At 45.7% G+C, this 15,892-nt stretch overlaps 1 protein-coding gene across 1 annotated transcript; it reads left to right on the top strand.

Moving 5' to 3' along the window:
- Positions 1-8,485: 8,485 nt before the first annotated feature.
- Positions 8,486-10,240, top strand: LOC117187769 (protein regulator of cytokinesis 1-like; the record flags this gene model as incomplete). Its single annotated transcript, XM_033390588.1, has 2 exons — positions 8,486-9,667; positions 9,779-10,240. Coding segments are annotated over 2 exons (1,644 nt in total), but the record flags the coding sequence as incomplete, so codon positions are not given.
- Positions 10,241-15,892: the final 5,652 nt, after the last annotated feature.

Here is a 15,892-nt window from a genome sequence, read left to right as displayed (position 1 = left end):
GGGGAACGTTGTGAGTTGCTGCGGACACCGCAACTCTACGGTTATACCCGATACTAAGTCAGTATGGCTCTCCTCCGGCAGACGCCGCTAATATTGAACGACACGACAAAGAGTGCGTGCGAGAGAGACAGAAAATCAGTCTGAGCGTGACGTCGGGCGCAGCGTAGCCAGTGCAAATTGATTTGTTCCTTTTGGCTATAAAAATGATCTGATCTGATCCAGATTCAGCAATCTGATATATATGATCATTATCTATGATTCTGCGTTTTTAGTTTTCTCGTATCCTCAATATTGTGGATGCCACAGATTTTCGCCCTTTGTGGGGGCGGAAGTGGGCGGGGCAAAGTTTTGAAATATTCTTGTAGCAGTGATATATCACAGAAGTCTGGATCCAAAACATCGTTGCTCTCGCTCTTATAGTCTTTGAGCACTAGGCGCTGAAGGGGACGGACAGACGGACAGACGGACGGACGGACAGACGGACAGACAGACATGGCTCAATCGACTCGGCTATTGATGCTGATCAAGAATATATATACTTTATGGGGTCGGAAACGATTCCTTTTGGACGTTACACACATCCACTTTTACCACAAATCTAATATACCCCAATACTCATTTTGAGTATCGGGTATAAAAACAGGGGATTATTATACCCGATACTCAAAACGAGGGGGAACGTTGTGAGTTGCTGCGGACACCGCAACTCTACGGTTATACCCGATACTAAGTCAGTATGGCTCTCCTCCGGCAGACGCCGCTAATATTGAACGACACGACAAAGAGTGCGTGCGAGAGAGACAGAAAATCAGTCTGAGCGTGACGTCGGGCGCAGCGTAGCCAGTGCAAATTGATTTGTTCCTTTTGGCTATAAAAATGATCTGATCTGATCCAGATTCAGCAATCTGATATATATGATCATTATCTATGATTCTGCGTTTTTAGTTTTCTCGTATCCTCAATATTGTGGATGCCACAGATTTTCGCCCTTTGTGGGGGCGGAAGTGGGCGGGGCAAAGTTTTGAAATATTTTTGTAGCAGTGACATATCACAGAAGTCTGGATACAAAACATCGTTGCTCTAGCTCTTATTGTCTTTGAGCACTAGGCGCTGAAGGGGACGGACGGACGGACGGACGGACGGACAGACGGACAGACAGACAGGGCTCAATCGACTCGGCTATTGATGCTGATCAAGAATATATATACTTTATGGGGTCGGAAACGATTCCTTCTGGACGTTACACACATCCACTTTTACCACAAATCTAATATACCCCAATACTCATTGTGAGTATCGGGTATAAAAAGAGGAATAAAAACCGGGAAAAGATCTTAACAGCTGAATACAGCAAAAAGAAAGAAATATTGTGCGTTTATAAAGTAAAAGTGTGTTAAGTGCCAATCTCAATTGGTATGTATTTCAGCGTCGCTAATATACACCACATACACTCGTGGCGTAGGGTAGTGCTTTTTTTTATTGTAGGAAATTAATTTTTCAGATTGGCGGTTAGGACCGGCTTAAACTTCGGGCAATCGTGTGGGTACCTGTCTGAACCCCAATACGAAAGCTCGCAACAACAATTTCCCCGATATTAGGGCCTCCGCCCGCGGCAAGGGACTTATGCTCCTCGCCCAACTACAGCTCCGTACCAAAAATTCCCAGCGCTAGGCCGAGCAGCACAAAGCGGGAGGCGTAAAAGATCGGCTCATCAGTCGCTTTGCGGGCGCGAGCCACTTATGTGTCACGGACCCGCGATATATTGGAGGCCGTCCAATTCTGCGGAAAATTTTAAAGCTATGTAAACGGTCAGCCAATTTCTACCCGAAATATAGATCTGGGACTCGACCTATTTTCGTTTCCCCATACGAAGTGCCGAGGAGTGCCCAGATGTGAAGCCGGCGGCAACGACTGTCGTTTTTTTTTTATATCCATCAGTGTAACCGCTGATTCCTATTTTTATGCTATAGTGTCATTAGTGTAATTAGCTTAGTAAATTTCTTTGGTTGTGTTTTTAAATTCTGTTCGGAAGAAATAGCAAGTGGAATGTGTGACAGGGCGAAAGTGAACAACGGTTAAACGGCAGAGGAGAGCGTGAGTTTTTTTTGTAAGAGTATTTCTCCAGCTTTCGTTTTAGGAACGTTGCCGCAGTCCATGGAAGCGCTTTCATCGCTGTTTCAACGCATTTATTAAAACAAATCAAAGGAAGGCCGTAAGTGATCCCAAAACATAAAGATAAAATATTGGAGTTTGTTTGTTATGAGCAACTATTTATTGCATGACCGAAAAAAAAAAAAACTCACGTAGTCAGGGGCTTCGTCGCTTAAGAGAGGCTGTGCGCTCTCCCTTATGCCCTGCTGGCAACCATAAGCGCTTACGCCGCGCATAAGAACCAGCCCTTTTAAGAACAAGGCACAAAAGGGAAGATGCGAGGCTGGTCGCTCTGACGTTCTTTTATGCTTTCTACTTGCGGTTGCTTCCGCTAATGCACTTGAATAACTGACCTGCCATAACGATCGCGGCGCACAGTTTTTACATTCCCTTTTGCATATTTATTTATTATTATTATCTATTTGCCTAACATAAAAGCTAGAGATATGTACCCTTACCTTCTTTCAATTTGTAATTTAAATTTCAATCTAAAGTGTATTATTAAGAGTTAATCATTTATAAGTTTACTAGTGCGATGCATGTGCTATTGCTCAATATGAAATATAGGATTTAACATGAATCGGGGCTAGAGTTCTATATGCGGGGACCATGCTGGGCAAAGGAGGGTAATGGGGTTGGATAGGAGGCTGTAAGAGCCTTCTTTATGGGATCACCGGATGAACCGGGAGCGGTGATCATGGTAGGGTGGGCATGAGTGGTCACAACAACACCGTGGCACGACTTGTATGTGTGTATGTGTCCGTGTGTGTGTAGTTAGGTGTATTTGCTCTTGTACATATTTGTGTCGATACTTCGCTTGCACGTGAAATTTTAATGAACGTTACTGTGTCAGTATTATGATTGTTGGAGTAGAGCTGTGTCCCGTCCGTTCTGGGAAATAAAAAAAACCCCCCCATTTCTTGCCGATGAGACGGAAGCCGGAACAAGCACGTGCCCGGACGGGAGACGAACCATCACCTGCTCAGCCTTCCGTGAAGGTGTGGTAATATCCAATATGCTACAGTTAGTTTATTATTTGGCGCCCAACGTGGGGCCCGAGTTGTCGCAACTGACAACAAACCGGCAAGGCCCAAATGATTGTGAAAATTGTGGAATGTAGATGTGACCTTACATTCCCAACCAGTATCGGGACAGATGTGTCTTTCTAGTTGTCATTCTGTTTTGTTTGTTTTGGCTTTATCACTTTATGCTGGATCAGCGCAGTGGGTTATTAAACTATTGCCACCGTTGTAAGTGACCAAGCGGGCTCCTAGGATGCAGGCCGGAATGATGAGTACATATAACACCGGTACCACCCCGATGCATCGAGCTTATTACTATTCGTTTCGTTCTTTCTTTCTTTATTCGTTTGTATTCCTTTCCTTCCTGTTCCTTCTGGCCAATGCTGGAGGAATGCTCCTTTTTTTTCCGGTTTGGATTATCCGATCAGGAACGGTGGGTGAAAGGCCTCAATTTGCCAGGAAGGAGTTGTGAATGGACTCATACTCATCGGGCTGGGTATCTGGTATCGTTGGATGGAAACGTGGTATAAAACTATTACCCACCGCGAAAGACCCGGACCGCCTATAGCTACGAGTTGTGGGTTATTATTAATTTCTTTATGCATGTAGTTGAGTAAATGTAGTACATGGGAAACATCATACACATACACACACATAGATATACCCTATTATTCCCTTTGACTTAAGCATGGTCCTAGCAGATTGTTTTTTTGTTTGATACTGTATTTTTTTTTATTAATTTCTTAAATTTTATTTATCTATTTAATTACTTTATTATTATATTTTATATGTTATATTATGCCCGTATTTGGCAGTTGCGAGAATTTAGCAGACGAAGAATTACAAGAAAGTCTTTGCTTGATCTGCCAGGCTCAGGTGGAATATTTGGCTCAGCTCCTTACCACGTCTTGTGGTCACACTTTCCATAGGGCCTGTTTTGGCGCACAAGTGGGTTCTAAGAAGGTTTGTCCTGTCTGAAAAACGTCTTTTCAGTCATCGACGTTGAATTTATTAGACGAAACTGCTGGGGATACCGTCGGAACCTTATTGGTACCAAAAATGCCTGATACAAGGAGTAAAGCCCATGTGGGGGCTCCACAGGGAGCTTCGACGTCTGCTTCGGCCAATCAGCCGCAAACTAGGGAAGCTGGTCCGCCAGTGGTGGTAGCTCCGCCGCCTAGTAACGAGCTTCAGCGAATGATAGCCGAAGCCATGGCTGAAGCCTCGTTGACACAAACCGAGATGCTAAGCAATGCTCTCTCAGCCAATTGGCAAATACAGCGGATGTTCCTTCGAGGGATAACCAAGCTGGAGAAGGATCGGCACGACGGCCGACACCTTTGCCCGGGTTTCAGGGTTTCGAAACAGCCAGCAGGAGTTCCCCCATGAGTGTGGATATTCGACCAGAGCGTGTTAGTCAAATTTTAGTCAATCCGCGTGAACCAACCGTCTTACACACACCGAATTTTGAAAAGCCTTTCTTTATCCACTGCGACGCTAGTCACTCAGGAGTAGGAGGGGTACTGATGCAGATAAACGAAGAGGGCGATGAAGTACCAATTGCGTTTATGTCACGAAAATTGAATAAGTGCCAACGTGCTTACTCGGTGACGGAAAAGGAATGCTTAGCTGCCATTCTGAGCATCAAGAAATTTCGCGCTTATGTAGAGGGACATCAATTTACGGTGATAACCGACCATGCCTCCTTGAAGTGGCTGGTGTCCCAATCAGATCTGAGTAGCAGACTGGCCAGATGGGCTTTGAAGCTTCAGGGGTATTCCTTTAATATTAGCCACCGAAAAGGGTCTCGAAACATCGTTCCAGACGCCTTGTCTCGGGTCTTTTCCCCAGATTTGTCAGAGATCGAACCAGAAGAAAGGATCGATTTGGAGTCGGAGCACTTTAGTTCGACGGATTACGTTTCCCTTAGGGCTAAAGTAGCGAGTAGTCAGGCTCAGATGCCAGATGTAAAGGTGGTAGGCAGGCATATATATCGTCGCACCGAGCACGAACAGGCGAAAGGGTAGCGGATGAACTCTGTTGGAAAATTTGGATTCCCAAGGGGCTCATAGATTCGGTCCTGAAAATGGCCCACGAGCACGCCCTATCTGCACACGGAGGCATAAATAAAACGCTCGAAAAGGTTCGGCGCTACTATTATTGGCCGACGTTGTTAAAAGATGTCAAAGAGTTCATAAGCCGGTGTGAAATTTGTAAGTGTACTAAGCATCCAAATAGACCTTTAAGACCGCCACTAGCAAAAACGGGGGAAACAGAACGGTTCTTCCAGAAGCTCTACGTAGATTTTCTGGGACCGTATCCTAGAAGTCGTAGTGGGAATGTCGGGATATTTGTGGTGTTAGATCATTTTTCCAAATTTCCGTTTATTAAACCCGTAAGAAAATTTACCGCCGACGCCATCGTACCATACATTGAGGAACAATTATTTCACTGCTTTGGAGTGCCGGAAAAGCTAGTCTCGGACAACGGCGTCCAATTTAAGTCCCATGCATTCAACTCCTTGCTTCAGAAGTATGGCATAGAGCACGCTTACACCGCCGTTTACGCTCTGCAGGCTAACGCGTCCGATCGAGTTAACAGATCTATCTTGGCAGCAATCAAAGCCTACATAAATACTGACCAAGGTAACTGGGATGAGCAGCTCAGCAGTGTAGCATGTGCGTTAAGATCGGCTGTGCACAGTGCCGTAAAGGCGAGTCCATACCAGTTGGCGTTTGGGCAACAGATGATCACGAATGGTACCACGTATCAGTTGTTGAGGCAGCTAGAGATGTTAGAAGATCGTTGGGTGCATTTTTCTAGGGACGACTCATTTGACCTGATGCGTGGCACGGCAAAGGAGGCAATGAGGGCTCAGCACGAACGAAATGAAAAGACGTATAACCTTCGAAGTAAGGAGGTATCATTCAGAGTGGGACAGGAGGTTTACCGTCGAAATTTCCAGCAAAGTAGTTTCGTGAAAGGATTTAATGCCAAGTTGGCTCCCGTTTTTGTGAAGTCCCGGGTAAGGCGACAGTTGGGTCAAGCCTATTACGAGCTAGAGGATCTGCAAGGACGTCTGATCGGCAAATTCCATGCCAAAGATATCAAACAGTAGCACCATGGTTAAAAATCGCTCTAAGTGGGAATCACCCTTTTGGTCCTTCTTCCCCAAAGTGTGATTTTGGTAAGGGGGATTTGAAGTGGTTTGAAAGAGTAACGTATAAAAAACGAGGGGGAACGTTGTGAGTTGCTGCGGACACCGCAACTCTACGGTTATACCCGATACTAAGTCAGTATAACTCTCCTCCGGCAGACGCCGCTAATATTAAACGACACGACAAAGAGTGCGTGCGAGAGAGACAGAAAATCAGTCTGAGCGTGACGTCGGGCGCTGCGTAGCCACTGAAAATTGATTTCTTGCTTTTGGCTACAAAAATGATCCGATCTGATCCAGATTCAGCAATCTGATAGATATGGTCATTATCTATGATTCTGCGTTTTTAGTTTTCTCGAATGTGCAATATTGTGGATGCAACAGATTTTCGTCCTTTGTGGAGGCGGAAAAGGGTGGGGCGAAATTCTGAGATATACGTTTTATAGTGAGATCTAACAGAAGTGCGGATACCAAATTTGGTTACTCTAGCCTTAATAGTCTCTGAGATTTGCGGATGCCCCAGATTTTCGTCCTTTGCGGGGGCGGAAGGGGGTGTGGCGAAATTTGGACACGAAACGGTCAAGGTCCGATATCACAGGAGTGTGGATACCAAATTTGGTTGCTCTGGCTCTTATAGGTTCTGAGATCCTTGAACTCATATTTTGCAATTGACAAAACCGACCATGAAACCTGTGTGTTAGAGAGAGACAGAGCGAGAAAGAATGAAATTGTTTTCTTGATTCTGGCTATAATCATTATTCGATCTGGTTCAGATTTTGCACTGTAGAAGATATGGTCATCCTCACCGATTCTGCGTTTTTGGTTTTATCGTATCTTTAAAAATGTGGATGCCACAGATTTTCGTTCTTTGTGGGGGCGGAAGTGGGCGGGGCGAAGTTTTGAAATATTTTTGTAGCAGTGACATATCACAGAAGTCTGGATCCATAACATCGTTGCTCTAGCTCTTATAGTCTTTGAGCACTAGGCGCTGAAGGGGACGGACGGACGGACGGACGGACGGACGGACGGACAGACGGACAGACAGACAGGGCTCAATCGACTCGGCTATTGATGCTGATCAAGAATATATATACTTTATGGGGTCGGAAACGATTCCTTCTGGACGTTACACACATCCACTTTTACCACAAATCTAATATACCCCAATACTCATTTTGAGTATCGGGTATAAAAACCTCACGTAGTCAGGGGCTTCGTCGCTTAAGAGAGGCTGTGCGCTCTCCCTTATGCCCTGCTGGCAACCATAAGCGCTTACGCCGCGCATAAGAACCAGCCCTTTTAAGAACAAGGCACAAAAGGGAAGATGCGAGGCTGGTCGCTCTGACGTTCTTTTATGCTTTCTACTTGCGGTTGCTTTCACTAATGCACTTGAATAACTGACCTGCCATAACGATCGCGGCGCACAGTTTTTACATTCCCTTTTCCATATTTATTTATTATTATTATCTATTTGCCTAACATAAAAGCTAGAGATATGTACCCTTACCTTCTTTCAATTTGTAATTTAAATTTCAATCTAAAGTGTATTATTAAGAGTTAATCATTTATTAGTTTACTAGTGCGATGCATGTGCTATTGCTCAATATGAAATATAGGATTTAACATGAATCGGGGCTAGAGTTCTATATGCGGGGACCATGCTGGGCAAAGGAGGGTAATGGGGTTGGATAGGAGGCTGTAAGAGCCTTCTTTATGGGATCACCGGATGAACCGGGAGCGGTGATCATGGTAGGGTGGGCATGAGTGGTCACAACAACACCGTGGCACGACTTGTATGTGTGTATGTGTCCGTGTGTGTGTAGTTAGGTGTATTTGCTCTTGTACATATTTGTGTCGATACTTCGCTTGCACGTGAAATTTTAATGAACGTTACTGTGTCAGTATTATGATTGTTGGAGTAGAGCTGTGTCCCGTCCGTTCTGGGAAATAAAAAAACCCCCCCATTTCTTGCCGATGAGACGGAAGCCGGAACAAGCACGTGCCCGGACGGGAGACGAACCATCACCTGCTCAGCCTTCCGTAAAGGTTTGGTAATATCCAATATGCTACATGTTCGAGCAGAAGACATGCGAGGACTTTCTGCACAAACTCAAGGCGCACGCGGATAATTTCTATACGGATCTGGGATACGGATCTGCTGACCGAGTCGCGGGAGAAGCAGGCGGCCATCCTGGATGACATAGCCGCACTCCGAGCCGAGGCCAGCGACCTCACCCGACTCCTCCATGAGACGGTGGACATTGGTCAGAGGCCCGACGATGTGCCACTGATCATATGGCAGCTGAAGCTGGACAAAAGCATTGAGCATCTGCGCGAGGAGCTCTCGAAACGTCGGGCGGAGATCGGGGAGCTGCTGCTCCAGCAGGAGCAGCTCTGCGAAGAGCTGGGCGCACTGCCGCTCCCTCTACTGGCGGACCCGCTGCCCCTGCCCGATGAGATGGACGGCTTTCGCGACCATCTCGACAACCTGCGCTCTCAGCGCGCAGTGCGCCAGACGGAGCTGGACCAGCTGCGCAAGGCCATCAAGCATGACATGAAGATGCTCGAGCTGATGCCCCAGACCGATGCAGAGGATCGCCTACTGAACGATCTGAGCCACAATCTAACACCAGAGACACTAGAGCGGCTGCGGCAGATGCGCAACAGTTATGCCGAGCAGATCCAGGAGCTGCGCTCCAAAATCCATGACATGCGCGAGAAGATCTACGTGCTGTGGGATCGCCTCCAGGAGACGGACGAGAGCGCCATGCGACGAGTGCGCGAGTGCACCGAGAATACGCAGCGCACCTATGACATCCTCCATTCGGAGCTGCAGCGCTGCCAGGCACTGCGCAGCCAGAACCTCAAGACGTTCATCGAGCAGCTGCGCGTCGAGATAAGCAAGTGGTGGGATCTAACGCTCAAGAGCCAGCAGGAGCGCAAGCGTTTCTCCAACTACTACAATAAGTATTACAACGAAGACCTGTTGGAGCTGCACGAGCTGGAGCTGGATGATCTGAAGAGCTTCTACACGTGCAACAAGGAGATTTTCGATCTGTACGAGAGCCGTGCAGAACTTTGGTCCCGCATGCAGGCTCTAGAGGCAAAGGCCAACGTGCCGAATCGTTTCAAAAATCGTGGCGGCCAGCTCCTTAAAGAGGAAAAGGAACGCAAGGCCATCTCGAAGCTGCCCAAGATTGAGCAGCAGATCACTGAACTGGTGCACGCCTATGAGGTGCAATCGCATGGCCCGTTTCTGGTTTATGGCGAGAACATACTGGAGCTGATGGCTGGCGAATGGGAGAACTATCGGCAGGCCAAGCAGAGCTCGGCCCGCAAGAAGGCCCCGCCCACCACGAGGACGGGCAGCAGCAGCAAATTGATGATGCCACCGCCGACTGCCGGTTCAACGGCCCCTCGCACGCCCCGAACTTTGAAGAACATGTCCTCAATGTCGACCTCGACAATGTCGTTGCGTAAGACCCCAACAATCCAGATAATCACTCCCAATATGACCAAGAGCACTGGGAATCTGCACAAGCGACTAAATCCATCAGCAGCCGCCAGCTCTTCGGGGTATCGGCTGGCCAACAGCCAGCTGAAGGCGTCCAAGTCGCCACTAAGGCGGGTCCGCGTCCTGGACAACACATTGCGTCGCAGCGGGGGATTGGGCAGACGCAGCCTTGGCACACGCTCGAAAAAGAAGCCACGCACAAAATCAGCGGTGCCGGATACAAGATCGCCCAGCGATTCCGAGTATATGACCGATGAGACCACTGAAAATGACCGCGAAGCCGGGATCTCCTATGACGAATTTGTGCCCACGAGTCGCTCCTCAGTGCTGCCCGTCGGCGGGCTCAGCATCAGCGCAATCGCGTGGCTGTGCCACGAATTCGCCATGTCCTCGTAAACCACAATTCGGTGGCGTCGGCCGCCAACACACCGTCAAAGCAGGCGGTCAATCAGGAGGAGAGGCTTCGATTTGGCAATCAATTGAAGCTCCCGTCGCCACGTGAAAGTCGCATGTGGCCGAATCCACGATGAGATTATCTATCGAAATTACTACTAAAATGTACCTATATTTTTGGAATTTGGAATTTTTATTTGCGTTTTATGTTTGATTTTATTTTATGTACCTTTATCTGTTTATCTCTGTTTCATTTATTTTCGAAGTTGGCCCAATAAAAATTAAATTATCTTCAAGAAGGACAACCGAACCACACAAGCATTCAGGCTTACACTAGAAAAGAAGCATTCATAATATGGTTCTGCCCAGGGCGAATAAAAATGGAAATTGACTAAGAATTCCAACGGCATATGATGCATGTCACATTCCGCGATGGGGAGTTTGTAACATTTAACATGGCAATCTATATCCGAACTAACAAAAATTAAGTCTAAAATCTTATTTAGCCTATTAAAAACATTATTTACTTGGGATAAGCCCATACTAAAACAGTCATCTAGGAAAAGAATCTCGTTCGGCAAATGTACATTACTAGGTATCATAGCCGACGATTGCGGATCGCCGGACCATACCAACGAACCCAAATTGAATTGAGCACGCCGGCGGCTTTAATAGTTCTTAAGCAGTTGGGTATTAGTGTCGGAGGGAATCAAGTGGAATGGAAGTGGTATCGTGCGGTATCTTGCATTACTTTTCACAAATACATTTATTTAATTTAAACTTCATTTATATTTCCATAGAACAAAACAGAAAGAACGAGGGGGAACGTTGTGAGTTGCTGCGGAGACCGCAACTCTACGGTTATACCCGATACTTAGTCAGTATGGCTCTCCTCCGGCAGACGCCGCTAATATTAAACGACACGACAAGGAGTGCGTGCGAGAGAGACAGAAAATCAGTCTGAGCGTGACGTCGGGTGCTGCGTAGCCAGTGCAAATTGATTTGTTCCTTTTGGCTATAAAAATTATCTGATCTGATCCAGATTCAGCAATCTGATATATATGATCATTATCTATGATTCTGCGTTTTTAGTTTTCTCGAATGTGCAATATTGTGGATGCAACAGTATTTCGTCTTTTGTGTAGGCGGAAGGGGGTGGGGCGAAATTCTGAGATATACGTTTTATAGTGAGATCTAACAGAAGTGCGGATACCAAATTTGGTTGCTCTGGCTCTTATAGGTTCTGAGATCCTTGAACTCATATTTTGCAATTTACAAAACCGACCATGAAACCTGTGTGTTAGAGAGAGACAGAGCGAGAAAGAATGAAATTGTTTTCTTGATTCTGGCTATAATCATTATTCGATCTGGTTCAGATTTTGCACTGTAGAAGATATGGTCATCCTCACCGACTCTGCGTTTTTGGTTTTATCGTATCTTTAAAAATGTGGATGCCACAGATTTTCGTCTTTTGTGGGGGCGGAAGTGGGCGGGGCGAAGTTTTGAAATATTTTTGTAGCAGTGACATATCACAGAAGTCTGGATCCAAAACATCGTTGCTCTCGCTCTTATAGTCTTTGAGCACTAGGCGCTGAAGGGGACGGACGGACGGACGGACGGACGGACGGACGGACGGACAGATGGACAGACAGACAGGGCTCAATCGACTCGGCTATTGATGCTGATCAAGAATATATATATACTTTATGGGGTCGGAAACGATTCCTTCTGGACGTTACACACATCCACTATTACCACAAATCTAATATACCCCAATACTCATTTTGAGTATCGGGTATAAAAATGCGGCGCATCGAATTTGAGGATAATAACATTGAAACACACTTTTGACGATTTTATTATTGGCCGTTTCCGTTTCCAACCCGATTCAGTTACCAAACCCGTTTCCATATTTTTCCGTACGACTTATTTGAAGCTGTGGAAAAGGGTACCCGACTAACATGTGGTCTATATCAAACACATATTAAAAGTTACTCATCAATACAAAATTTAGTACAAGTCCGGGTACGTTAAACTGACCAAACATGGCGAGTACCCTGCCAAGTATTTTGATGGACAGAAAACGGCTGCGACAAGCATGTCCGGATGTGTCTTGTTGATATTGCCCAATAATTGCGGTTTTTTTTGTATTTGTATTTCACTTTTAGCGACTGTCCGAATGTCTTCAGCTTTCGGCTATTAAAGTGGCTCAGCCGGGATGGTAGGGCTAATTTTCGCAGAACATTGCAGTTCCAATCATTACCATTACATAACATGGAACGGAATGGGCAACATTCTGCATACACTGGGGAAAAGGATATTATAGAATTGAAGAAATATTTGTCATCTAAGTCGCCAATGAATGCAGAATCTAGTCAGTATCTGTTTAAGGCTATCACAACGAAATTTTTCAGTTTATTGTTTTATCACAGAGACCAAGAATTTATTTATCTATTTATTATTCGCCAACGGAATCAAAAAATCCTTAACTGGCTAGGCTAACTTATTTCTATATTAACAAATAAAACGAGGGGGAACGGTGTGAGTTGCTGCGGACACCGCAACTCTACGGTTATACCCGATACTAAGTCAGTATGGCTCTCCTCCAGCAGACGCCGCTAATATTAAACGACACGACAAAGAGTGCGTGCGAGAGAGACAGAAAATCTGTCTGAGCGTGACGTCGGGCGCTGCGTAGCCACTGCAAATTGATTTGTTCCTATTGGCTATAAAAGCGATCTGATCTGATCCAAATTCAGCAATCTGATAGATATGGTCATTATCTATGATTCTGCGTTTTTAGTTTTCTCGAATGTGCAATATTGTGGATGCAACAGATTTTCGTCCTTTGTGTGGGCGGAAGGGGGCGGGACGAAGTTTTGAAATATTTTTGTAGCAGTGACATATCACAGAAGTCTGGATCCAAAACATCGTTGCTATAGCTCTTATAGTCTTTGAGAACTAGGCGCTGAAGGGGACGGACGGACGGACGGACGGACGGACGGACGGACGGACGGACGGACGGACGGACGGACGAACAGACGGACAGACAGACAGGGCTCAATCGACTCGGCTATTGATGCTGATCAAGAATATATATACTTTATGGGGTCGGAATCGATTCCTTCTGGACGTTACACACATCCACTTTTACCACAAATCTAATATACCCCAATACTCATTTTGAGTATCGGGTATAAAAATAACATTAGTAAATTAATTATGTAGCAGGAAGAAATCCACAAGCAACCGTCTGACGGCTCCCTTCCCCTGGCAAAAGTCAAAGCGCATTCCAGCTTGCAGCGCATTGTGCTGCCGAAGCGCCCTACTGATGGGCTCATGAAAGCCATAATTGGTCCGGTGGAGATCAACTTCAAAGGGTGCATGGGTCCTGAGGCTCCTGAGGCTCCTGGCGGGCGTAGTGAAGCTAATCCTACTAAGTAGGTCAGGGCAATCGATATTACCCACTAAAAGGTCAAAAATAAATATTTGAGCCGCAATGGTCCTACGATCCTCGAGAGAGGAGAGATGCACGAGGCGACATCTGCACTCATAGGACGGCATCGGAATGGAAAATGGCAGAGGCTGGAGTGCAAATTTCAGAAACTTTCTTTGGAGTCGTTCGATGCGCGAAATTTGGACGACCCCGGTGGGATTCCAGACCATGGAAGCGTACTCAAGGAGCGAGCGCACAAGGAATGCGTACAGACTGAGCCTTGTATATGGGTCCTTGAATTGGGATGAATTGCGCTTAACAAAGCCGAACATTGCATAGGCTATTGGCAATATTAAATTCATATGCCCTGCAAACAGAAATCTAGAGTCAAATAAGACACCGAGGTCAAGTATCTCCGTCTGCTTTAAGAGAGGATGGCCATCTATTGAATATGAGGCCAGCACATTAAAGACACGCTTGCTAAAAGAAACAAAGTAACATTTACTAATGTTGAGTGGGAGCGAATTAAGTCTGCACCAACGAGCAACTCTATCCAGGTCGCGCTGCAGAAGGATACTATCGCCTAAGGTTTTGACAGATCGAAAGATTTTAAGATCATCAGCATAAAGCAGATGCTCAGAAGCTTGAATGCTGAGACATATGTCGTTAATAAAAATTAAGAACAGAAGTGGACCAAGTGCACTTCCCTGTGGAAGGCCGGAAGTAGCCAAGAATGGGGCCGAAGGCTTTCCATTTATCAATACGACATACTCTCGCCGCTCAAGATACGACCTCAACCAACTGAGCAGGCAGGAATGAATCCCCAACCGATGCAGCTTGGCTATTAAAGCCCAGTGGGAGACTTTGTCAAAGGCTTTAGCAAAGTCAGTATACACAACGTCGACTTGAGAGTGCATTTCAAAGACACGAGTGCAGAAATTACTGAAAGCAATGAGATTAGTGGTTGTTGATCTACCCGGCATAAAACCATGCTGATTTGGGCTAATGTAGGATTTCATGAGGAAGGTGATTTTTCTGGCAATGATTCGCTCTAGAAGTTTTGAAACATTGCTGAGTTTGGCAATTGGTCTATAATTGGAAATGAGATTTTTGGTACCTCTCTTAAAAATTGGCGTAATCGTGGCAGCTTTCCACTTACCAATAAACTGACCCGTTAACAGCGAATTTGTGAATAGAATTTTGAGAGGTTCACAGAACGCTACAACACAGTTGCGAAGCAGGAAGGCAGAAATGCCATCACAGTCGGGTTTATTAGAATTATCGAATTCATCAATTGCCACCAAAATGTCCTCTTCCGATACATCGAGTGTACCAATATTGACCACCGAGGGTATAGAGTTTAAGACATCGAAACTGTGCCAAGCTGCGTATGGCTCAAAATTTGAGCTAAAGAAAGAAGAAACGAGGGGGAACGTTGTGAGTTGCTGCGGACACCGCAACTCTACAGTTATACCCGATACTAAGTCAGTATGGCTCTCCTCCGGCAGACGCCGCTAATATTAAACGACACGACAAGGAGTGCGTGCGAGAGCGACAGAAAATCAGTCTGAGCGTGACGTCGGGTGCTGCGTAGCCAGTGCAAATTGATTTGTTCCTTTTGGCTATAAAAATGATCTGATCTGATCCAGATTCGGCAATCTGATAGATATGGTCAATATCTATGATTCTGCGCTTTCAGTTTTCTCGAATGTGCAATATTGTGGATGCAACAGTATTTCGTCCTTTGTGTAGGCGGAAGGGGGTGGGGTGAAATTTTGAGATACACGTTTTATAGTAAGATCTAACAGGAGTGCGGATACCAAATTTGGTTACTCTAGCCTTAATAGTCTCTGAGATTTTTAAATATCCCCAGATTTTCGTCCTTTGCGGGGGCGGAAGGGGGTGTGGCGAAATTTTGAAACAAACTTGTCTCGGTCCGATATATTAGGAGTGTGGATACCAAATTGGGTTGCTCTAGCTTTTATAGTTTTTGAGATCTAGGCGCTAATGTTTTACTCTAAGCAAAGCCGCCTATGCTACGTGTGTGTTAGAGAGAGACAGGGCGAGAAAAAATGAAATTGTTTTCCTGATGCTGGCTATAATAAAAATACGATCCAATTCAGATTCCGCAGTCTTAAAGATATGGTCATTCTCTACAATTCTACGTTTTTGGTTTTCTCATATCTTTAAAATTGTGGATGCCACAGATTTTCGTCTTT

This window comes from Drosophila miranda, chromosome 3 (genome assembly GCF_003369915.1).
Source record: "Drosophila miranda strain MSH22 chromosome 3, D.miranda_PacBio2.1, whole genome shotgun sequence".
Classification (NCBI taxonomy): domain Eukaryota; kingdom Metazoa; phylum Arthropoda; class Insecta; order Diptera; family Drosophilidae; genus Drosophila; species Drosophila miranda.
The sequence above is the reverse complement of the archived record's forward strand: the minus strand, read 5'-3'. Positions and strand labels throughout refer to the sequence as shown.